Consider the following 23371-nt stretch of genomic DNA (forward strand, 5'->3'; position numbering starts at 1 on the left):
TTGCAAACAGACTTGTCTTTTAATTAAACCTAAAAAAAACAAAAACCAAGTTAAAGTCATGTCAAGGCCATGACAAAAAATACAAGTGAACCTTAAGAAAAAGGGCAGTGAAGGAAATGAAGCCTGAATGCCAGTCTTAAATGAAAGAGGCAAATGGACTGCCTCATAGCTGTCAAAAATGATCTAAATGTGGAGTCAGAATGGGAGGAAAAGAACTCTTTAAAGTATGGATGTGAGAGTTTTGAATTGTTTATCCAGACAGTGATTGTGAAATTATAAGGATCAAGTACTCTCCATAAAGTTTTGCAGTTTTTTTTTTGATGCAGCACAAAAATGTGAATGTGTTTTTCAGTTTTTCCTGGGATACATACATAATAAAAACCCAGACCCATAGTCTCAAAGACACAGCAAAGGCCAAAGCTTTAAAATGGAAATGCTGTCCTCATGCATGCAGTGAGACTAGGATATCTCTGATCATAGCCAGCATCATCCCAAAGACATTGAAAGACCACTAAAGTAGTGGCACAGATGACTCCAGGCCCCCGACCACACACCCCCTCATACTTTGAGATGCAGAACAGAATGAAAGTCTCCAAGTGTGATGTCAACCCTTCCGAGACCTTAAACCAGGGCTGTGTGGCGACAGTGACTATACACGTCATCCTCTCTTCTCCACCAGTCATCTCTTTTTGTGAATGTGCACTGGTTCTTCACTGTACTGGAAAAGATTTCCTATTGTAGTAGATTTCTGCATGGCTATGAGAACAGAAACTATCCAGTTTTTGTTTTAGGTATCAACTTTGCATAAAAACAATAAAAAACACATACAAATACAGACTTGAAACTACATAAAACATTGTGAAATATATTTACTTACTGTTGGAATCTTCATTCATGGAAGAAATGTGTGCTATGGCATTGATCATTACTCAGTGTCCCCCAGTGTAAACACATCTGGCTCCTAAATCTCAACTGAAGCATCACTTTGCATGCATCTGCTTGCTGCAAATCAGCCTTTCAAAAACATCCTCAAGAGGAGGACACTGAAAGCTCAAGGGCTCTCATCATTGTCACACATGTGGAACATCCATGTAGTTTCAGTCTGTGAAATGGGAAACTGTGACAAACGTGGCCTGGGAGAGTGCTTTCACACCTGTTTGGCTGCTGTACAGACACATTTTTATGGTATATTATAAGGCTTCCCCCTGCAGCTTAGACTCACTAGTTATAAAAGTAGGTCCAAACTCATCTGCACCATTTATTAGACAATATCAGGCCAGATGGAGAGCCAAGAACTTGCTGGAGTTTGTTGAAAGGTCAATAACTACTATAATATCCTTTATAAAAGCAGCTTAATAAACATAAGTTTCCTGTTTTATGATGGCAAAGCTGGTGTTGAAAAGTGTTTGAGTTCATGTCAGCAAATCTATAACACATCCTGTAGTGCCCTCATCTGTGACTCATTGGTATTACAACTGAAGAACAAAACTAATAGTCTGGTGTTGCATAAACAAAAACAATTTTGAAGATTTTTTTGGAAAAAAAGAAGATAGAAATTCTTTCATGGAAAGTTGAGGTTAATTTATCTTTTTTTCTCTTAATGAATGCTTTAGAGGTACTTTTATCTGTTTTTGCTTCACTACATTTCAGAGGTAGGTTTCATTACATGCACTCGATTTTTTTTTTTTTTGAAAAGTTACCCAACGCTTTTAGTGGTTGAAAGCAATCTTAAAAGGAAAATACAGATTAAATCGCCCAATGACATGACAATCACCTGGCTATCATTGGTGCCGCATCAGTACGCGCATGGTATCTTCACATAGTATGTAACATAGTTTATTACGTTTGCAGGAGGGGCAGGTCAGGAGCAGAGGTTCTGGCTGTCCCAATCTGGCTTTGGGGACATGGAATATCACCTGTAGCTCAGTTAACCCTGAGCTAGTGCTTGAGGTTGACCGTCTATATAGGTAGGGTTACTTCAATGTACAGCTTGGGCTCTGAAACTTGTCAGAGAGCGGCCAGACTATCACTCTGGAGTTAGCACTGCTATCTGGCTAGCTTCATTCAGGTGATTTTCATTGAAAAATATGTTGAGGTTCAAGACCTTGAGTTTCAGAGTACAAACAGGCCTATTTCAATTTTTTACATAAATAGGCCAAGTCTAGTTAAACTCCTAGTCTAGTTAAACTCGCCCAATATAAATAGAATAATGAATTTTCTGCTTTTTGCGGATGATGTGGTTCTGTTGGCTTCATCAGGTGAAGGCCTCCAGCTCGCACTGGAAACGGTTCGCAGCCGAGTGTGAAGCAGCGGGAATGAGGATCAGCACCTCAAATCTGAGGCCATGGTTCTCAGCCGGAAAAGGGTGGAGTGCCCACTCCGGTCGGGGATGAGTTCCTGCCCCAAGTGGAGGAGTTTATATCTCTCTTGTTCGCGAGTGATGGGAGAAGGGCCGGAGATCGACAGACGGATTGGTGCTGCGGCTGCAGTGATGCATTGCAGGTCCGTCGTGGTGAAGAGGGAGCTGAGTGTAAAATATGTTCAGGCCCCTTCACCTAGGCCACGAGCTGTGGGTAGTGACCGAAAGAACGAGATCGCGGATACAAGCGGCAGAAATGAGCTTCCTCCGAAGGGTGGCTGGCCTCTCCCTTAGAGATAGGGAGGCATGTCCCACCGGGAGGAGGCCCCGGGGCAGACCCAGGACGCGCTGGAGAGATCATATCTCTCGGCTGGCCCCGGATGAGCTGGAGGAGGTGGCTGGGGAGAGGGAGGTCTGGGCTTCTCTGCTTAGGCTGCTGCCCCCGCGACCCGACCTCGGATAAAGCGGATGAGGATGGATGGATGGATGGATGGATGGATGAATTTTTTAGTTTATAATTTTGTCCTTGATAATTTTCCAATTAAATTCCTTCATCAGTGTCTACCATAAACAAAAATGTGAATACCACTCACACAATACGATGGATCTTGTGTAGACATAAGGATTCATTACAGGTAAAACCAGTTTCTCATTCGGGAAAACAACGACACGACCTCTCTTTTGTGTCTTAAAACAAACAGCGACTGCAGGGCACATTCTCTTAAAATGAATTTGGGTTATTTCCTCATACTTTACAAAGTTAGTGTAGTATGAGGAAATACTGCTAATACTACCAAGAAAGATAACACATCTTACAAGATGTATAAGTTTCCTCGCGGCTGATGGTGGCTGCTGAGCGGCTGTTTACCACGTGTGGACTTCCTTGTTAGCGTTGCTACGGTTACCAGCGATGACTTGGCTGAAGTCCCTCCCTCCGAGTTTGCCCCGTCAGTGCTGCTCACTCAAGTTCCTTTACACACACACGCAACCACACAAGGGAGTTTATAGTAAACAGTGAACTTCATATGAAGCGGATGACGCTGATACAGCGCAAGATATTTATTTTCTTCTACTTGAATTCTACTTTTTAGTCACCGGTACGTACTTTACCCATTCGCCGCTAAATACTTAGTAACAGGTTGCACATTCTCGTTGCTGCTAGCCAAACGTTACAACTGTATGTTTTCGGGAAGTCCTCTTTAATATGTTCATGCAATACGTTTGTTTGCACTGTTGTTATTGCACTACTTTTATATTGAGAAGATTTCAGTTGCCACAGGAAGTTTTACAACATCGGAAATGAAGTAAACATTACGTTTTAACTTGTCAAGCCACACGTGAACTGAAACCCGGGCTATTCTTTTCTCTTAGTTTTGTCTCGTTTACCACAAGCGTTGTCCCCGCTTTCTTTTCGCTATATTTACAATGTGCATGTGACGATTAATTTGACTGCTTGACAGGTGTAACTGGTATTTATTTAACAAATTGAAGTTGCACATACTCCACCCTGTGGCGGAAGATCGACGGTTGTTATATTTAAATGCCGATGACTTTTTAGGAAGTTGAGTGAATATTTTTGTTTGGCAGCCTGTAATACGTGAAATATCCTGACGACACATGTAGCGATATAAAAACATTGGACGACTTGGCAGAAGACGGGAGGTTATGACCCACTGAACTTAAATACAAACAGTCCCAGTCGTTAGTTTTAAGCTGTGCATTAAAATGTATTTTCTGTAAATACAGGTTCAAAATACAAGTGTGACAGTTTATCAATTTTTATAAGAGGAAGAAAGCAGAGGACAGTTTACATGTTGTGAAATATTCTGAAGATGTGTTGCAAAGTCCACGTTTTTGTTTTGTTTTTTTAGTCAACTTGTTAAACATTTTCTCATTATTATTACACTTTATATTTAATTGTAGTTGACATGAACAGGTCTGAGAAATGGCACCTCAGTTTTTGCCAGTTATTGATCTGTTTCAGGCTAGTTGAAAGAAGGGAAAATAATGGTTAGGACTGTTGTGGTTAGTTGGAGACCAACAACTTAAATTGTCTCAGTCTAGCCCTGACCACAATGTTTGCTTAAATGTTGCTAACTGCTGTAGCTCTAACAGCTGTTACATGCCAACCCCAGAGACAGATAAGGCAGCTATGCAAAGCAGGTAGGTACCTTTTATGTGTTTAAACACTGGATCTTAGGAAAGGGACAGTTTTCTTTCTAAACAAATATTATTTTATTTGCAGTTCTGATAATTGACATGCCAGATCTAAAATTGGCAGTGAAAACAAGGATCCAGGCATTACATAGGTAGTTTAAAAAAAAAAAAATAATTTATTTGTTTTCTCTAAAAGAATAGACAACATTTCCAAGTTTCAACACAGGAGGCATTAACCTTGTGTGCTTATGTGGTTAAAGGCTGTAACGATTATAGTCAATATCATTGTTAATATTATGAGCCTGAGGAAAAAAGCACTACATCACCCTCTTGAAACAGCAATTCACCTTAGTTCCCTTTCTTGTTTCCTCTGAAATTCTTAATCATTGTGTTTTGCATAGACCTCGTGAGGCTTGACATGATAAATGTTACACAAAGTGTAGCATATTAAACAATAGCTAATATTGCTTACCACTTTATGCAAACATTGAGAGGCTGGAAACCAAATGCTGTAATAGATAAATGTAAAAAGTTAAATCTTTGGTAAAATGTTGACTTTATCGTCAAGGTTTGCCAAACTAGTTTAGATTAAATATAATGCAGACATTTTTAAGTCAACTTTATGAGCAAAGCAAATATGAATCACTTGACTTGCCCTTAAGTTTGAAGGTCCTTCCATGTGGGTTTGCCAGTGTGTGTCTGAACCTGCTTTCTCATCTGTTCATTTACCTGCCTACATGCATGTCAGATTTTTCCTCTGTCTGTTCCACATGTCTGCATTTGCGTAGGTCATCACACACAGCTTCAGAAGCTGCTGTTTATAAATTGATTGAGCAAAGTCACGGTGCACAAGTTGAAGGCAGTCTTCCAAACCAATGCACACAGAACTGTTGTCTGCATAAAACCCACCAGTAATAGAGTAATCAGTCAATATTTCCTGGCAAAGACCACCCTCGTCATACCACAAGTTTCAGCTGCAGTTTTGGGTTTACTTGTCATCCCTGAATGTAAAGAGAAGAGCAGCAGTAGTTTTAGGTGTGCAGCACATACTATGCAAGTCAAAAACAGAATCAGGTTTTGTGGCAGGAAGAGAGAAAGGACCTACACATTTTAAATGAGTGGTTCTTGTCTGTTATGCGATTATAACCAATTAATATTTGTGTTTGTATTCAAATTCTTTTAAGTTTAATTAGATGTATCAAACAAAACTCCCTTTTATAGACTTCATGTTTTTACACAAATCTCTAATTTCTATACAATTTTATGTACTTTTGTATATAGAACAACAAAAAAATGTATATTTAATGGGAAAGCAGTCATAACTGAACACTCTGTCTGTCTCTCTCATAGGTTTGATCTGGTAATTAAAGAGGTGGTTGCTAAGAGATGACAGTCGGTGACATTGGTGAAAGCCTCAGATGTTCAGCAGTCTGAAGCTCCACTCGTCTGGGATCTTTTTCCTGCACGCCTCAGTCTGTGCCTGGCTCATATGAAGGACGTGGCAAACAATCTTCTATCAACAAACTCATAGTTACCATGGCAGCTTTTACTGCTCCATGTGCCAACACCAGTGCCATGAACTCCATGTTGACCCATACCGCCTGGCAAAGCCAAGAAAGCAACGATGAGGCAAGTACGAGTGGGAACGGGAATGTTGGACAGAACACTATTCTGGAGAAAACCCACGAGTTCTTCCAGATGTGCGACATCGAGAACAAGGGTTTCATCACCCGACGGGACATGCAGGTGAGGCTTCTGGTTTAAGGATGACTGATAAAGTTCTGCTATCTTTAAACTAGTGTAATTATCTGTGTTTTAACATTACTAAAAATAATGTCATTCATAGTAGCCAGTAGAAGAATTAGAAAACATCATTACTACCAACTTTAATCATTCCTAATCAGTTAAGTTTTTTCTCTGTTTCAATCTTTATTGTAAAACCACAGTTTACACATCACATTTTTATTGTGTTTAAAGATAACAGGTCATCATTTATCCAGAATAATATGCAGGGATGTGTCTGTGCACTCATTAATGATGCTGAACAGGACACGGATATGACATGCGCACCCTTTTCAAAGCGACATAATAGACACTCAGAGACAGAGAGCCATGCGGAAGCTTTGTCATGCAACTCCTCCACTCACATTATTGTGCAGATTATTTGCCCCTCAGATATTCAGCCAGGCCACGGCTTACACTTTGATGAAGCACTCCTGGGCTCTTGCTCTGAGGAGGACAAACACATAGAAGATAAGCTTTGATCTGTGGTTTATGATAATGGTTTCTAATTTAGTAATGATGACGGCAGTCCAGTCCTCAAAATTATTTATATGAACATCTGCACTGACTGCTCTCTACTTAAAGGCAATACCTCGTCGTGTTACAGGGTTTGTTTTCACACTTTGCTTTCAGCTGACAAAGACTGTGACGATATAACGGCTAAATAAACAGTGCTGCTTGAGTTTATTTTCACTGTTGACATTGCAATTTCAGTGGCTGAGTCATTTTCACTTGGCTTCACAGCTTAAAATACGTTTCCAACCACGATCACGAAGAGGATGGCTTTACAGTTGAAGTGTTTGCCAACATAAGGGATATGTTCTTCTGATAACACTTCACAGGAACAGCTGATAGTTGTAGAAAGATGGTATCTTTTCTGTGTCCCTGCCCTAGATTTTAAGGGTGAGCATCAGTCAACATTTGCAACAGTGTAAACATCACACAAACTCGAACTGCTTGCAGAGGTGTGGTTGTGTTGGCTTTTGTTAAAGAAGAGAAGTTGCTGTCATGAGCAGTTCTTTAGGAGACTCTCTCTTTCCCACGTTCCTTTGGATTAACCCTTTAAAGCCTTAAATTCTTAAAGATTATGAAAAGCTCATATGTTAAGAGAGATTGATCTGAGTCTTGCATCGCCATCGTTTCCAGTGGAGATGCCAATGGTCACAAACTGAAGGCTCTAGCTACACGAGGAAGATTGTTTCACTGCATGTGTGTGAAGCAGTGTTTTGCTAAACAAGATGTATATCTGTTAAAGAAGCTCTAGCATTTATTTGGTTCAATTCAGAATCACCAGGAATAAAAGGAAAATAACCCGACTGTTCCTTAGCTCACAATTTCCACTGCGCACGACTCTCCTTATAAAACTCTACTATGAAGTTACAGTACTAATAATGTCCTTGAATATCTGCTGTATTTTCTGTCTCGATTAACAGAGGCTGAACAGCGAGCTTCCTCTAAGTGCGGAGGAGTTGGAGAATGTATTTGATACCCTTGATTCTGATAACAACGGATACCTCACCCTGGAAGAGTTCTCCTCCGGCTTTAGTATGTTTTCACTCTGTTTCATGTTCAAATAGTAGGATCGCACTTCTTATTAATCATCTAAGCTCTCGATCTTTTTTTAGGTTCCTTTTTGTTTGGTAATACCATTTCTGAAGAGGAAGTCATGGGGGAGAAGAACAGCTTGCCAGAGGTCCTGTACCAGACACACACAGAAGAGGGTCTGGCAAAAGCAGAAGAGGATGAGGAGGAAAAACACTTTTGCATGCTTATGGAGAGCCTTGGAGCCAACAATGTCTTTGAAGAGTGAGTACCGTATGAGTGTATTAGGTCTGTTTTCATGTCTTTGCACACCTTTGTGCATTTTGTACATTAAATTTTAAATGAAAACCTATTTAAAGCCTGACACTTTAATCAGCCTGAGAAAAACGTTGTTTCCACTTATAAGCAAACCTCTTGCCGCTTGGTAGAGTGCGTCTGCTTAAAAATTCAAGTCATTTTTACATGATTACATCAAAAACATAGTAATTTAGTGTTAAGCATTAGAATTTTCAAAGAAACTTGACTTCCTCAAAATCTTTATACTTAAAACTTCCTTCACAGACCTCATTAATGTAAACTTTCATGTTTTTTCCTCTTTTACGACTGCTTCTCAGTAACTCCTGTTGTGGTCTGTTTAGAGTTTTCTTTGTTAGCGTGAAAGCTATGTAGTGACAGACTCTTACGAAATGCATGACTAGACTAACCTTTAACAAGCAACTCTAACTCAATAAAAGTAAACAGTAGTGGAGGTGGATGTCAGACTTACACATCCTGTTGGCTTCCACCTACCTGGTCAGAGGTGAACAATGACATTTTAGTTCAGATGAATTTGTGCAGCACTAACTGATATTGATTTTGGGCAGACCTGGAGAATGAATATTTCAAAATGTTTCTGACTTTCCTAGTCTAATAACTTAAAGGCATGTTGATAACCTGCTGTTATTCTGTTCCATAGTAGGAATACAATGTAACAGTTTACAGATGTTCCAGAAATCAACACTTGTTGCTTTTATTTTATATATTTTTCATTTTGTGTAATGTACTGGGATATTTATAATTTACAGCTTGTATTTATTAGAGCTGTTGTTATATTTTCCATATTTTGTAATATATTTGCAATATATAATAAATTGTATTATTTAATTTACTTTAGTTAGTTGCTATTCTTACTGTGTTGGAGAAACTGTGACCACATAATATCCTCTGGGATTAATAAAGTATTCTGATTCTGATTACAGCCACTTAGGAGGGCATTAGGGGCTCCACCTGCATTGACCTAAAGCTGTTTGGTCTTTGACCAATATTTAGCAATTTCAGGGTCTGAAGGTGTGAAAGACTTTCAGGATGGAGAACCTTCACACAGCATCTTGTGACTTTCGGTATTAGTGTCCCATTTTAAGTCAAAAGCTATAATTTTGCACCAACCACATGATATCTACCTTAAAGTCATTGTTTGTTTGTTTTTTAGCACTAAACAAAGTTAGGAGATCTAAAATAAAATACAGCAAATTTTACACCAAGATAAACTGAATGAGGGAAATAGAGATGAACTAACATTAAAAATGTGGCACAGAATAGAATAGCCTTTATTGTCATTGTACAGGGTACAACGAAATTGGAGATCTAGTTTGTTGCCAGGGAACAGAGGGGAACGGGAACATTTCTGAAGAAATTCTGAGTGTGTGTGTAGTACTGCGGGGTCAGCTGTCAGAAGACAATAGGCCGTACCAGGTCAGACTCACAGAGAGCTCGCCAAACAGAATTTAAGCTCTGAAGCAAATGCTTTCCAAGCAAATTGGGAAAATTCCTTCACTGTGAGCGGCTGCAACTTCCCGTCTAGAAAATACTAAATTTTCATGTTTGTAGAGTTTATTATATGGACGTAGTGACAGTGTACAACCTCTGACTCCTGTTTTCTTAATGCATTGGTTGTAGACCTCGAAGCACATTAAAAAACATTTACACCAGCAAGAAGAGTGTTATAGTTAGATTCTTACAGTGTAATAATAATGATTGATTTCTCAAGGTTAAACATAAAATATCCTTTTAAAAACTATGTGTATCACATAGTGGAGCTGCTTTTATTCATTGTTATTGTCATGTGCTGTTGCTGTGGTAAAAGTGTGCCCTGCCGTATTACTTCTATTTTTCTTCCAAATAACGGTACTTTTTTCCTCATGAACCCTTGTGACAAAGACATCTGATATCAGTAAATGAATTGGCTTAGCTGCTGCAATTATCTGCTTAATTTTGTCCCATCAGTCCTGCTGAAGTGCGCAGTCTTTGGGCCCAGCTGCGCCGGGATGAACCACACCTTTTATCCAATTTTGAGGACTTCCTAGGTAGAGTGACATCCCAGATCCGAGAGGCCAACCAGGAGAAGAGGGAGATGGAGAGTGCTCTCAAAAGGTCAGAAAACATTCATGTATGTTTGATGCAGTCATCATGAAAGGCTGAAATATTATTAGAGGTTTTTCAGATTTGAATGACTATCAGTGCTGCGCTCCTTAATCACTGTGTAAATCATTTACAGAAGCTTTTTCTCTCTATTGCATTATTATTTTAGTGATCAATTTTATAGATCTGTTATGTCAACAGGGTTATTTATATATATTGCACAACATTACATCTAACTATTATATCTAATCAGGAAAGCAGCAACACATGATAATGAGATCCAGCGACTATATGAGGAGATGGAGCAGCAAATAAAAAGTGAAAAGGAGAGAATTGTGCTGCAGGTACAAAGCATTTACTGGTGTTTTTTGTTAGAGTCGACTTATCTTTGCTCTGTCAGATGTTTTGCATTTTAATCTGACATTTCAACTTTGTTCTTTGTCCACTGAAGGACTATGAGCGGTTTCTGTCTCGCAGTCAGGACCTGGAGCTGCAGCTGTCCCGTAAGGAGAAGGAGCTGGAACAACTCTTCCAGAAACAGAAAAGAGTGAGTTGAATTTAGCAGAATGATTTCCTCCACTGTCCCACACTGGAGTATTTAGATGAAATCTAATAGAGAGAAAATAAATTACAGATGAAACTCTTTAACCCAAGTGAGGTAAATTCAGTTGTTAAAACAGGAAAACATGTGAGACATGACAGATAACAGAATGGAGTCATAAAGTAATTCACTCTTGGCCATAAATGCTAGACAGATAGTAGCAGGTTATATCACACCTTTATGCTTTTATGATTAATTACCAAGCTGAAAATTAGTTCTGGTCATGAGGCTTTGCTGTTTATGCAGAACAATCAACCATACATCATAATGGCTGCGAAAGCTTAAACAGCATTCAGTCTGGTAATGCTTATTATTCTCCTTTACTGGTTTATGCACCGAGTGCACTCCAGACCACAAATGTTTGGACAGTTTCACATGTCTCTGTCAGCAGCACCAACATTTTAAAACGAAGGGATGAATAATGCAACAGGAAAATAACTCAACACAGTGTCCAAAAATTACATTGCAGCAAACTCAGTTTTTTCTTTCCTTTTGCATCTATGTGGCATTTTGACACCTGTCCAATGGGATTGTTTTTCCCCACAGACTTTGAGCTTCTAGTTGAAACAGCACACTGTTTTATCCTGTTACCTGAATCATAACTGGAAAAATGCATAAAGTATACAGGAGCATCCTGCATGCTCACATTCAGACAACTCCTTTAACCCTAACTTCACATTATTGAGCCGGACAAGAATCCTAAACGCGAGGGTGAAGAGGCTGTATAATCATGACTGGCTAATCTAATCTGATCTTAATGCAGTAACATATCTGATGTTACTGTATCCTAGCTTCATGCTGTCTACTAACATTCATCATATTAATAGAAGTTAAAGTAGCATCAGGCACTTTATATTTAGTCTTTATGAAATGCTGAGACAGTGCCTGATGTAACCAGTTATATTCATCTATCTTATCTGAGGTGTCTTCTTTTCCTTTTTTCTTTTTTCGCTACCCACCTACCTCCAGTTGGAGAGTCAGTGCCAGGAACTACACAGTGAGCAGCATGTGACCAAGGTGGAGAATGTGAAGTTAAAGCAGACAAATGATGAGTTGGCACAGGAGCTGGAACACACCTCCCAGGAGCTGATGTTGGCACAGGAGCAGCTGAGTTTACTGCAAGAGCAGTCCACGCGACTGCATGAAGACAAAGAGATGTAAGCGATGACTGATCTCGGTTTATCTGTTGTTTTGGTACCTCGAGCTCTTGGTTTCTCAATTTCTTATCTGTTGCTGATTGATTAGGATGCAAAACTTTGATACTGAAAACATAAATATAATTTGTAAAAACAAAGCAATGTCCACTATACTTTTTACTGTCATCACGCAAATTTATTCTTATATATTGAATTTTGTATGAACCCACAGTCTGTTAGAGTTTTTAATTTTGTTTATTTTTCACTACTGATGCTGTAAAAACTGTCTCCAAAGACTATAAACTTGTTCAAGTCATATATGAGAAGTGTAAATGCAAGATACAGTATAATGCAATCACAGAGTATTAATAATCACTGATGCCTTGTTGTTTAAAATAGAGAAATATACAGAATAACTGAAGGCCTGCAGAGAGAGCGAGAAAGTCTCCTTAAACAACTGGACCTGCTAAGGTATGGATCAGAGTAAAGTCTGCTTTAGAAAGAATAGGCGTGTACAGAAACATGACATCAGTTTTGGGTGTTTTGTCTCTATTTCTTTCCCACTGATGAGCTCCAAAGCCAATTTTTACAAACGAAACAAGTTATCCAAAAAAGTAATTTCTTTCTGTTTTCATGTGAGATTTGTTGTTTAACTAAATCAGAACAGCACTGAGGAGCAAACATCTCAGTTGGTAATTCATCTTTTACGTGCACCAGTCCCATAACAAAGAAAGACAGATTAGTTTCTCAGCCTCAAAGCCTTTTCAGAAGATGAGTTTTTGATCATTTAAAGCTGCTTTTGAAAGAAATGTTGCTTTACAGTAAGTGACAGCGATTCCTCTCCGGCTATCCAAAGACTTTTTTCTGTTTCAACTCCAGACCGCGTGTTTGGACGGTTTCACATCTCTGTCTGCAGCACCAACAATTTGAAATGAATGAATGAATAATGCAGCAATGGGAACCCTTTTTTTGTATCGCATATTGACGTCCAGCATGATTGTTATTCAGCACAGACAGTGGCCTTCTATCTGAAATGGCACAATGTTTTATCCCGTTATCTGGATCACTGGAAAGTATGCAGGAACACTGTGCATGCTCACATCCAGCCAGTTCCTTTAAAACATATTAGACAACATTTCTTTATCGAGCATCACAAGAATCCTAATCATCAGGGCGAAGAGGTGGCATAATCATGACCGGCCAATTTAATCTGATCTTAATCTGACCGAGTTGCGTTACACTTGCTGTGGACCAAAATGGCAGCAGTCGCAACAACAACGACACATGGGCTGAAGAGGCTGAACTGAATCTAACAGAGAAAAGTGTCTCCTGATGATTTAAGTATAAAGAAGATTTTCGAAAAAGATTTAATTTGAAGAGCAAAGAAAATGCACCTTGTATATATTTGAATGTTTGAACCACTTTGACTGAAGTTCTCAGTCTTTATTTTTTATCCCTTCTTTCTTTTTAGGGAGATGAACAAACATTTACGAGATGAAAGAGACATTTGCTATCAGGTGTGTTTCATGTGTCAATTTCATTCCCTTGATTATTTCAATTTACCCTCTCAGTTCATTTTATTTTTGTCCTTTTTAAAAATATTGCAAATAGAGTATAATTAAAAATATCATGCTCTCGTGCCATATTGCAAATAAACACTCTGACTCTGCAGAAACCAAAGAATTCTAAAACATCGGGTTTGAAGCCCTTAATTGGTGTCGGGAAACGCATAAATACAGATGTCTTCAAAAGGTAACAAATGTCATTACCTTTGAAAGATGTGTCAAATGGAAGGCAAGCCAAAGCCTATACAACCATGGCTATTTATTTTATGTATTAATGTTTATTGTATTTGCAATGTTACTTTCTATCTGCAGTGAGGATGAGGAGGAACTAACCTCCAGCTCTATGAGGCACCGCTTAGTCAATGGGTCATGTCAGCCGTTTTGTGCAGCACAACCAAGAGGCCAAGGACATCTCCAGAGAATCATTTCAATTGAGGAGGACCACCTCCCCTCCTTCCTGTATGACTGTCAAATCCAAACCCCACTTCAAGAATGCAATGGAGGAAAGAAGGTCTCAGATAATGAAGACAATATAGACTTGGTAATGAGTGATATTCATCCTCGCATGTCTTCAGTCTCGCACCAACAAAGCATGGAGAAAATGGAAACCCCCTCGTCTCCAAGAGGCCAGCCTGTTGGCAAAGAGAACAGCATGAATGTAAGCTTCGTCACGCTGTTGTAGCGTCAACTATCTCACACACATAATATGTGAGCCTTTGTTGACTGGCAATAAAAAGCGAGTTCCCATATTCTTTAGGTCTTATTCCTGTTCATCCTGTTTCTTTAGGAGGAAGTTAGCACTTTAGCACCTGAACGGCTCTTCAAGATCGTCCTGGTAGGAAATTCTAGTGTTGGAAAGACCTGCCTCCTCCGACGATTTTGTGATGAGGCCTTCCACCCTGGCACCTCTGCCACTGTGGGTACGTATTTTATAGTGTAAACAGACATTAGCTGCTGTGAGAAAAGGATTCGAAGCTCTGTGGTTGACCTCGAGCTTTGTAAGCATTTGCCTGCACAGCACTAAATGTAACAGTTGGTTATGGCAGTTTTTTTTCTCTTCAGGGTGCAGTGGTGTCAGCAATGAAAGGTCAATCCAGGGCTGAAGTAGTCTTAAATACGATCAAACTGTAAAGTATAATAACCTTTGGCGTTATATGCTTATGATGTCATTTGTTTTGTCTGAATGTGCAGGTATAGACTTGTTTAACTGTGGATAACAGTCTGAATGTGCAGGTATAGACTACTAATCAGTGTAAAACAGAAGAGCAATGATCAAACGAAACATTTTTTTTCTCATGCGGTGACAAAACATTTACATATTTTTACCTGAGTAACAGCCCATTATGTAAGTGTCTCTTTTTGCTACTTCCTCCTGCGCAGGTATCAGCATGTGGGATATGTATGATATCACTACAGCAGAGTTTCACAGCTGTAAGACAGTGGCTCACTAGTGTTAAGGTAAGGCAGTACAGGATTTTTGTGTTTTGCTTTATCTTGTGAGGTTTTCATGGACCGACACGTGTCAGGTGGATATCGGCGAAAATAAAAATGTAATCCGATCCATTAAATATCAAAAGGCTGAGATCTTTAAACTTTCTAATCAGTTCTTATTTGTCTCTGTGTATGTGATCAAACCAGTTTCATCTCCGAGGAAGTTATCCCAGAGAGAAGTAAAGCAAGTGTGTAAGTTCAAATGTTTGTAAAGCGTTCCACGTTAGAAGAGCAATGATCAACTGCCTCTCTCTCCCTCACCTTCCTGCGGCTACTTCAATCATTTCAGCTTTTTTGTTTTGGCCCACTTTGCACCAGAAAGAGGAAACCGGTGACAAAACATTTACATATTTTTACCTGAGTAAAGAGGCAGAAAAAGCACTTTTCCATTATGTAAGCTGTACCCATAAATACAAAACACTGTCTCTTTTTGCTACTTCCTCCTGCTTGTCCTGCAGGTATCGAAGCATCACCAAGCAGTTCTTTCGTAAGGCTGATGGTGTGGTTGTGATGTATGATATCACTACCGAGGAGAGTTTCACAGCTGTAAGACAGTGGCTCACTAGTGTTAAGGTAAGGCAGTACCAGTCACAAAAACACCACAACCCGATTTTTGTGTTTTGCTTTATCTTGCTTACCTGCTATAAAAAACAAACAAACAAATTAAATTAAAAATTATTCTTGAAAAAAATTTATTTCTGTGCAAGGCATCATAAAGTTGAACATCACTCATGAGGTGGAGGTGGGTGGTTCTTTAATCCCAGTGGACACAGATCTGTTTTAGCCTGTGCTTTAAGTTTATTAGATTGATTTCCTATATATTAAGGCTGCAGTGTATTTTTACACAGGTAAACAGAATAGCAGGTTGTTGTTTATCCCTTGAGTATGAACTTATACAAAATGGCAAGATATTTACAAAACAGACACAGGAGATCTGAAAAATTTGGGATATTGTTCAGAAAAAAAGTGGTATCGTGCCATCTCTAGTATGAACCACTTAGCCAAGTGGACACAGATCTGTGTTAGCCTGTGCTTGTTTCTGGCTAAGGAAGGGGCAGGTGATGACATCCCTGTTTTAGTCACTGTTAGCCAAGGTCTGTGTCTGTTGGTCAAGTGAGATTCTGTTTTAGTACTGTTACATAACAAATGAAAGAAACATGAATAATAATTAAAAGAAAAGAATTAAAAGAAGCATGAATTAATAATTAATATTCATAATTTAGTTTTTTTTATCCTTCTAATCTCTAGCGAGTGTTGTAGTTTCTATGGTTACTGGACAGAGTCTTATAAGAAATAAGAAAATATAAGAAATGTTTCTTTCTTAGTGCTTTTACAATTTTAAGTGTAGGATTTATCGTCTACATTTCTCAAGGTAGCACAGAAGTCATTTTAGAATAGAACAGAAATATCCTATTTCCCCATGATCGGAAGGTCGGTGGTTCGAATCCACTGAACGGCTACCCTGAGGTACCCCTGTGCAAAGTACCGTCCCTACACAATGCTCCCCGGGCAGTGTGGGGACCCCGGCAGCCATTGGGCTCCCAGCCCCTGCTTCACGGAGTGAATGGGTTAAATGCAGAGAGGAGTTTCCCCAAGGGGGTCAATAAAGTATACATTCTTTCTTTTGCTGTCCTTCATTGGATCATTGGGGAAATTCATGTGTTCCAGCAGTTTTAGTTTTAGTTAAAAGTTTTAGATTTTCTTGTAAGATTCTTTTAATCTATCACCTTTTGGCTCTTTTAGGACTGCCAGATGACGTTCTATGAGTGCAGCGCCTGCTCTGGATACAATGTCGTGGAGTCCATGGTTCATTTAGCCAGGTGAGCAAAAATAAGGACATTTCACCAACATTTTGCCCTGCAGGCAAACTTTAGTTTGGCAAAGCGTGGAGTGATTATCTGTGAGACTGGCCTCTTCCTGCACCAATATACATCTTTATGTATGTTATATGTGACAATACAGTGCTTAACAAATTTATTAGACCACCTGTAATAAAAACAAGAAAACAAAAATATATTAGAAACATGTTATTTAATTAAAAAAAATATGAATCCACATTTTTATAGCCAAGTTTGAGTTTGTACACTGGACTTCTTACTTGTGAGAAGTCAATAATTAATCAAGCTTAAGATTTAACCACTAAAACTAATTTTTCTGCTCATGAAGGCAAATAAATAACTGTAATTTGGCATTAAATAAAAATGATAAAGTGCTTTACTGTTTTCTACAGCTTTTTTGTAAAACAGCACATTTTAAAATTATTCAGTAACAACAGTAATTACAATTTAGCATTAAAAATATAATTTCAGTTACACACCTTGAGCATACTACTGGATTAACCATTACAAAAACATAAAACATTTGGTATTTACAACTACCTTTAATTGGTAATTACTGTGGTAAGCACTGTATAAAGACATAAGTCAAAAGTTTGTAACAAAAAGAAAGCAGTCACGTAAAATGCCCAAGTGAAAGTAAAAGAGTAACAGTAACCTGTTTTACGAAATTACTGCTAGAAATTAGGATACTGTAGGTTTGTGAATGTAGACAGCATTATGGTGTGAGTTGGGATTATGGTTCTGCTCTTGGACACAAGAAAAGAAAAGATAACAAAATGGTTACCAGAATATTCTTCGTTCTCTGAAAACGCAGTGAGGTATCTCACCATGTGAAGGGCCCTATGGCATGACCAGTCCCTGAAGCTCCAGTATCACTCGGCCTGTCCAAAGAGAGCCCTGTTCTGCAGGCAGTAGAGTCTAATAAAAGTATGTGATAACACCAGCACTTGTAAGCAGGGCCCACGAGTAGCCATATGTCTGATGGAATGCACTCACAGTTATACAGGAGGTTTCAGTCCTTGGCACACATACACCACCACGCAGCTGCTACTGGGGAAAATAAAAAATCACGAGTGAGAGCTCAGTACATGGACTGGTTGAACTGGTTACCTTTTCAAACATCCCTAGCGCCTTAACACTATCTAGCAAATTACACAGGAAGATAATGCATCCAGGACACAACAATGAAAAAAAGGTTCCTTCACACCATCTCTCAAATGTCAGCACTTACGATTATGAGCCAAACGTGTACTGTAGTTAGCACCCAAGTATTCTGAGTGGTTTCTGTCAGTCCTCAAAGGGGGGAGTCCATGCGCAGTGTCAGCAGCAGCCACAGACCACGAATGTAACGCTAGAGCGTCAGAGATACCCACTGCCATGCATTGCATATAGCAGCACTGTTAGCATGGGTACTCTGACATGCTAGTCTGCAATTATTGCTGTCAAATGAAGTAACTTGTTATGACATCTTAACCACTTACAAAACAAACCCAAATGGATGCAAGTGGAATTTACATCATGGTTTCACCAGAGGACCCTTCCCATAGTGAGGAACTGAGCAAGGAGAGCAAACTAATCACTGATGAAGACAGAGCAGAGTTGATGCATGTGCACGTTTGCATTTTCAGAGCAAATCTAAGTACAAAGGGCGAAGCGCATCATGATGCACATCAAGGTTCCTGTTAGAAATTGCTACATTTTTGTCTCATTATGTCTGGTAGAATTCTAAAAGAGCAAGAAGACCAAGAAAAGGAGAAGACTGTCCATCTCGTCAGTATCCACTCAGAGAAGAAGAGATCCTGCTGCTGACAGATAAGCAGTTGACACTTACACAGAAGCACTACCCTTTACGTAGATACACATTGTAAAAGTGTGATCACATGTGCAAGCGAGAACATATCGTGCTGATTGTCATCACAGAATTTTTTACTCTTTGCATTAAAAGCTCTCTGTTATAAATGTGTGATTTGCCAAACTAGTGACAGTTTAAAAACCACTTATTCACGAGGATGAAGTAAAACACGAGTCATAGCTAGTATGTGGATTTCCCTCCGAGGGTCAGATGTAAATATCACTGAACAAATGTTAAGCCAAGTTCACTCTTTTTCAAGTCAAACTAGAACATTTTTAATGAAGGATACTTGCAGTTGAATGTAACTCACACATTTCAAATATTTAATAATCTTCCAAAGGCTTCATAGTATTCAAATGTGGAGTTTTTACTTTTAATATATGAATTCAGTGTTTAAATGTTTCGCCTTTATGTCTTTTTCACACATTTAAGGTGGACTTAATAGTGTGAATAACTGTAGTGTATGACTCATTGTCCAGCAACATTGCATTTAACACTACTTTTGAAAAGTCTTTGGTGTTCAGTTTTTGATCGCTTTTTAAGTTCGTGGTTAGTCTTTGGACCAAGATTCATTGTGGTGTTAAATAACATTTCGGGGTATTATGGTTGCTTCAGTTGGTGAACTGCAGTTATATCTTTTTAATGAACAAACAAAAAATATTGTTTAGTATTTGTCCCACAGCTGTTATTGTTGATGTTATTTTATATTATAGGTGTTGTTATAGCAGTACTGCAAGTTACTAGGTTACCTGTGTATTAACATGAGAACTCCTCTCAGCTTTATTTTGAAAGACACACCCTCATTCCCAAGAGACCAGACAGTTGACAAATATTTATTCAACTTTTCACTTTACTATGTTTGGTGCCAAGTATTTATGAAAATGATATCCCTGTAACTTGATATGTAATTTGTAACAATGTGGTTTTGGTAAAAAAAAACTTATTCTCACTAACAGTGAATCACTACTGCCAGGATCTTGCACATTACTCTAATGTAGACATACATATGTATATAAAAAATGGAAATGAAGACAAATTAATAATAGCTATATGTACAGTTTATGTGAAAAGCACAGGAGGACTTTTTGTTTCCTTCCTGGCACCATGAAATAAAAATGTATTGTACAGCATCACCTGGTGGATATGTTTGGACATTGCAGTTTATTGAGTTTTCAAACTTACAGTACATGACAATATGTGAAACAATATATTCAACTAGAAAAGTAATACATGTGCAATCAGCATGCTGATTTAATAGAATTTTTATAACTTGTTCCGTCGCCATGTTTGTGTTCAATGAGTCGGATGTTTCTCTGAATATGTTTTCTTTCTGAATCTAAAGGTGCTCTTTCTATGATTGTAATTAACTGTAAGCATAAATGACTTGTGATATTGCTTATTTGTGCCAATAGCTTTGATCCTGTACACACGATGATCCTGTATAAAATGCACAGGATCAAACCGTGCGCTCTCACAGGGCAACGCTGCAGCTTGATGCTGTGCTTTGTTTTAGTTGGTAATTGCATGAGTTTATTATGATGATCTTCATTCAATACCAACATATGCACACATCGTACATTTTGCTTAGAATTTGGTGGTAAGAGCATCTGTGTGTTTTAAGAATGGAGGCTGGATTTGGCAATGTCAAGATCTGTGAAATGTGTGAGGCGATCCGGAGCACTAATGCGAGGTTTCAGATGTAAAATATCTGCAGATCTTTAGTGAATAAATTCTTCACTGGGTACCTTGGCAATGACTGTAGTAAGAGTATGGGGAAATGAAAAGATCCCCATCAACACACTGAATCCATTTTTAACCAAAAGTGTGCAATGCAGGTGGAGCCTGAGATAAAAATCAAAGAATCATATCTTGTGGTCCGTACATTTGGTAAATGGTAAATGGCCTGTATTTGTATAGCGCTTTACTTAGTCCCTAAGGACCCCAAAGTGCTTTACACTACATTTACAGTACATTTGCTAGAAAAAACCTCATTTTCAGTATCCGTCAGTTTGGTTGAAGCCAAGATATTGGGATATAACTAAAGCAGGTCATCAATATTTTATTGACTCCCTTTGTAATAATTCTTTGTTGTCTGTCTAGGATCAGCTGCATTATTAACAGTTTGAGTTACGCAGGCTTTCCTTTGATTCCATGACATGAATTATACTCAGGCATAGACTAAATGGCTTGAGGCTAGATTTGAAGAAATGCTTAATCTTAAATCAATAGAATGAGAGTGGCTTGTGTCTACAGATGAAACCATTGTAAGAAGCTAACTGCAGCAGTGTGGAACAAAACTAGGTACACTTCGGCACTTGGTCAAGGCATTTCGGATGGGAAAAGTATGTTATTGGCAGGTCAACATCACAGCTCGAACTGACAACACAAAGCACACGGATGCCCAAACAGTTTAACAGTGTGAACTTTGACACCTCCTATTTTACACGCACTGTAAACCACTACTACACGGACTATGCAAACACGTTACCTTTCACATTACACATTTTTGTTTGTCCTGGCTGTGGTGTTCAGTCGCTTCTAGTTTTTCTCACATTGCTAAACTGATACAACAATAAATAAATCATTTTACCGGTAATCATTTGCTACAGTACATAATATGACATTTAAAAAATTCAATTCAATGTATTCTCTACTGTAACAGAATGTGGACATTAGAGTAACTCATTAGTTGAACTCTTGTGTATTCTAAAAATGCCAAATATCGCTCCATAAGGTCCGAGTTAGTGTGGAAAAACAAATACTGAGGAAAACACACAAGTACATCACTCCATCTCACATATACTTACGTCAGTAATTAACATTCATCAAGACTAGAACAGTTTCTTGACACATTTTTGTCAGAGTTACATTCAGAATTGCTTAACAGTCAACATCCTGCTTTCATCATACAAGTAGTGACAATATTGATATTGTCAGTGGTGCCAGCTAAACCGGGTCTTTAGCTCGGTCTAATTTCTTCCTCTGTGAGTCTCGGGTCCCGCTGTGCATCTGTCTGTGGTCATGGGAGCGTCTTTGTCTCCCTCTGGTGCTCAGGAGTCACACTCAGCGGGGCACCAATGTCCCCACGCTGAAACTTAACGCATCTTGTAGTCATGGGATATGGCTGCTTCACACAGCTGCCCTTTGAAATCCAGCTCAAAGGTAAAGTCTAAGTCACGCTGCAAGTGAGCAGAGAGACAGAAAGAAAAAGGATGGTGTTCAGCAATACTTCACACAACAACTGATCAAATACACAGCAGAAAGCAAGAAAAAACAAGTGAGACAAGAGATGAGATCTCCTTTTTGACCAGAGAGCAGAACATGGTATTACATAAGCAGAGTGTTTGTGAAGAGAAAGCAGGCGCTGCTTCTCCATCCCAAAGGGGAGGAGAGGACACTGACAAGGTCAACAATAGAATCTGTTGTTGTTTGTTGAAGTCGCTGCAGGGCTGCTGCCTGCATGACAGGCAGACAAAACTGAAGAGAAAACAGCCTGCTGTGGGCAGGGGATGACTCATTTATTACATCCATCCATCCATCTACCCATCTATCTATCTACCTATCTATTTTTGGATCATCCATCCCTCTATCTATCCATCCATCCATCTATCTATCTATTTATGGATCATCCATCTATCTATTTATGGATCATTCATCCATCTATTTATGGATCATTCCTCTATCTATCCATCCATCCATCTATCCATCCATCCATCTATTTATGGATCATTCATCCATTCATCCATCTATCTATTTTTGGATCATTCATCCATCTATCCATCTATCCATCCATTCATCCATCCATCTATCCATCCATCCATCCTATCTATTTTGGATCATTATTTATCCATCCATTCATCCATCTATCTATTTATGGATCATTCATCCATCTATTTATGGATCATTCATCCATCTATCCATCCATTCCTCTATCTATCCATCCATCCATCTATCCATCCATCCATCTATTTATGGATCATTCATCCATCTATCCATCTATCCATCCATTCCTCTATCTATCCATCCATCCATCTATCCATCCATCTATCTATTTATGGATCATTCATCCATCCATCCATCCATCCATCCATTCCTCTATCTATCCATCCATCCATCTATCCATCCATCTATCTATTTATGGATCATCCATCCATCCATCTATCCATCCATTCCTCTATCTATCCATCCATCCATCTATCCATCCATCCATCCATCTATTTATTTATTTATTTATTTTTGGATCATTCATCCATCCATCTATCCATTCCTCTATCTATCTATGCTAATTTCAAAATATATCCATACCAGTACTTACAACATTTTTCTCATTGGGCTTCATAGCAATTGAGCCAACGATCTCTTCTCCTCTTCGGACTGTTAAATAGTCCTCCAGGTAAAATACTGTCTGTTTCCAGTGGGTGTATGGAGCATCTGGAGCTGCAATACACACAGAGAAACACTTTCACAATACTCGTAATGAACGCCTAAAAACGAGAGTAATCATAAATGACTTATGTCACTAATGACTTTCGTAATGGTCAACAAATCATTGATCACTTATAGGAACTGTTGACTAGTTTGTGAAAAGAGCTTTTAGTTGGTGTTTATTGCCACAAGTCTGGATTAAAATCTTGTTACTATTAACTGACTT

At 38.7% G+C, this 23371-nt stretch overlaps 3 protein-coding genes across 3 annotated transcripts in view; 2 read left to right on the forward strand and 1 right to left on the reverse strand.

Moving 5' to 3' along the window:
• The first annotated feature begins 3273 nt into the window (after positions 1 to 3273).
• cracr2aa (calcium release activated channel regulator 2Aa) lies at positions 3274 to 14786 on the forward strand. Its single transcript, XM_039615797.1, has 14 exons — positions 3274 to 3456; positions 5867 to 6262; positions 7732 to 7843; positions 7924 to 8104; positions 10103 to 10249; positions 10491 to 10581; positions 10689 to 10784; positions 11808 to 11995; positions 12374 to 12445; positions 13446 to 13491; positions 13647 to 13726; positions 13852 to 14197; positions 14327 to 14459; positions 14773 to 14786. Exons 2-14 carry the CDS (start codon positions 6053 to 6055, stop codon positions 14784 to 14786), a joined length of 1716 nt encoding a protein of 571 aa, XP_039471731.1. The 5' UTR covers positions 3274 to 3456; positions 5867 to 6052.
• A 141-nt stretch (positions 14787 to 14927) lies between these two features.
• Positions 14928 to 20115, forward strand: LOC120441307 (ras-related protein Rab-44-like). Its single transcript, XM_039615803.1, has 4 exons — positions 14928 to 14938; positions 15489 to 15603; positions 16774 to 16850; positions 18590 to 20115. Exons 1-4 carry the CDS (start codon positions 14928 to 14930, stop codon positions 18675 to 18677), a joined length of 291 nt encoding a protein of 96 aa, XP_039471737.1. The 3' UTR covers positions 18678 to 20115.
• Positions 20116 to 20250: 135 nt separating this feature from the next.
• LOC116309410 (protein arginine N-methyltransferase 8-B) overlaps positions 20251 to 23371 on the reverse strand; it is a 28447-nt gene continuing 25326 nt past the window's right edge. Inside the window, exons 9-10 of the mRNA XM_039615586.1 lie at positions 23036 to 23157; positions 20251 to 21899 (exon numbers count right to left, since the gene is read on the reverse strand). Of these exons, the coding sequence (XP_039471520.1) occupies positions 21816 to 21899; positions 23036 to 23157 (206 nt within the window). The 3' untranslated portion in view covers positions 20251 to 21815. The remainder of the gene's footprint in view (positions 21900 to 23035; positions 23158 to 23371) is intronic.

Source organism: Oreochromis aureus, linkage group 7 (assembly GCF_013358895.1).
Source record: "Oreochromis aureus strain Israel breed Guangdong linkage group 7, ZZ_aureus, whole genome shotgun sequence".
NCBI lineage: Eukaryota > Metazoa > Chordata > Actinopteri > Cichliformes > Cichlidae > Oreochromis > Oreochromis aureus.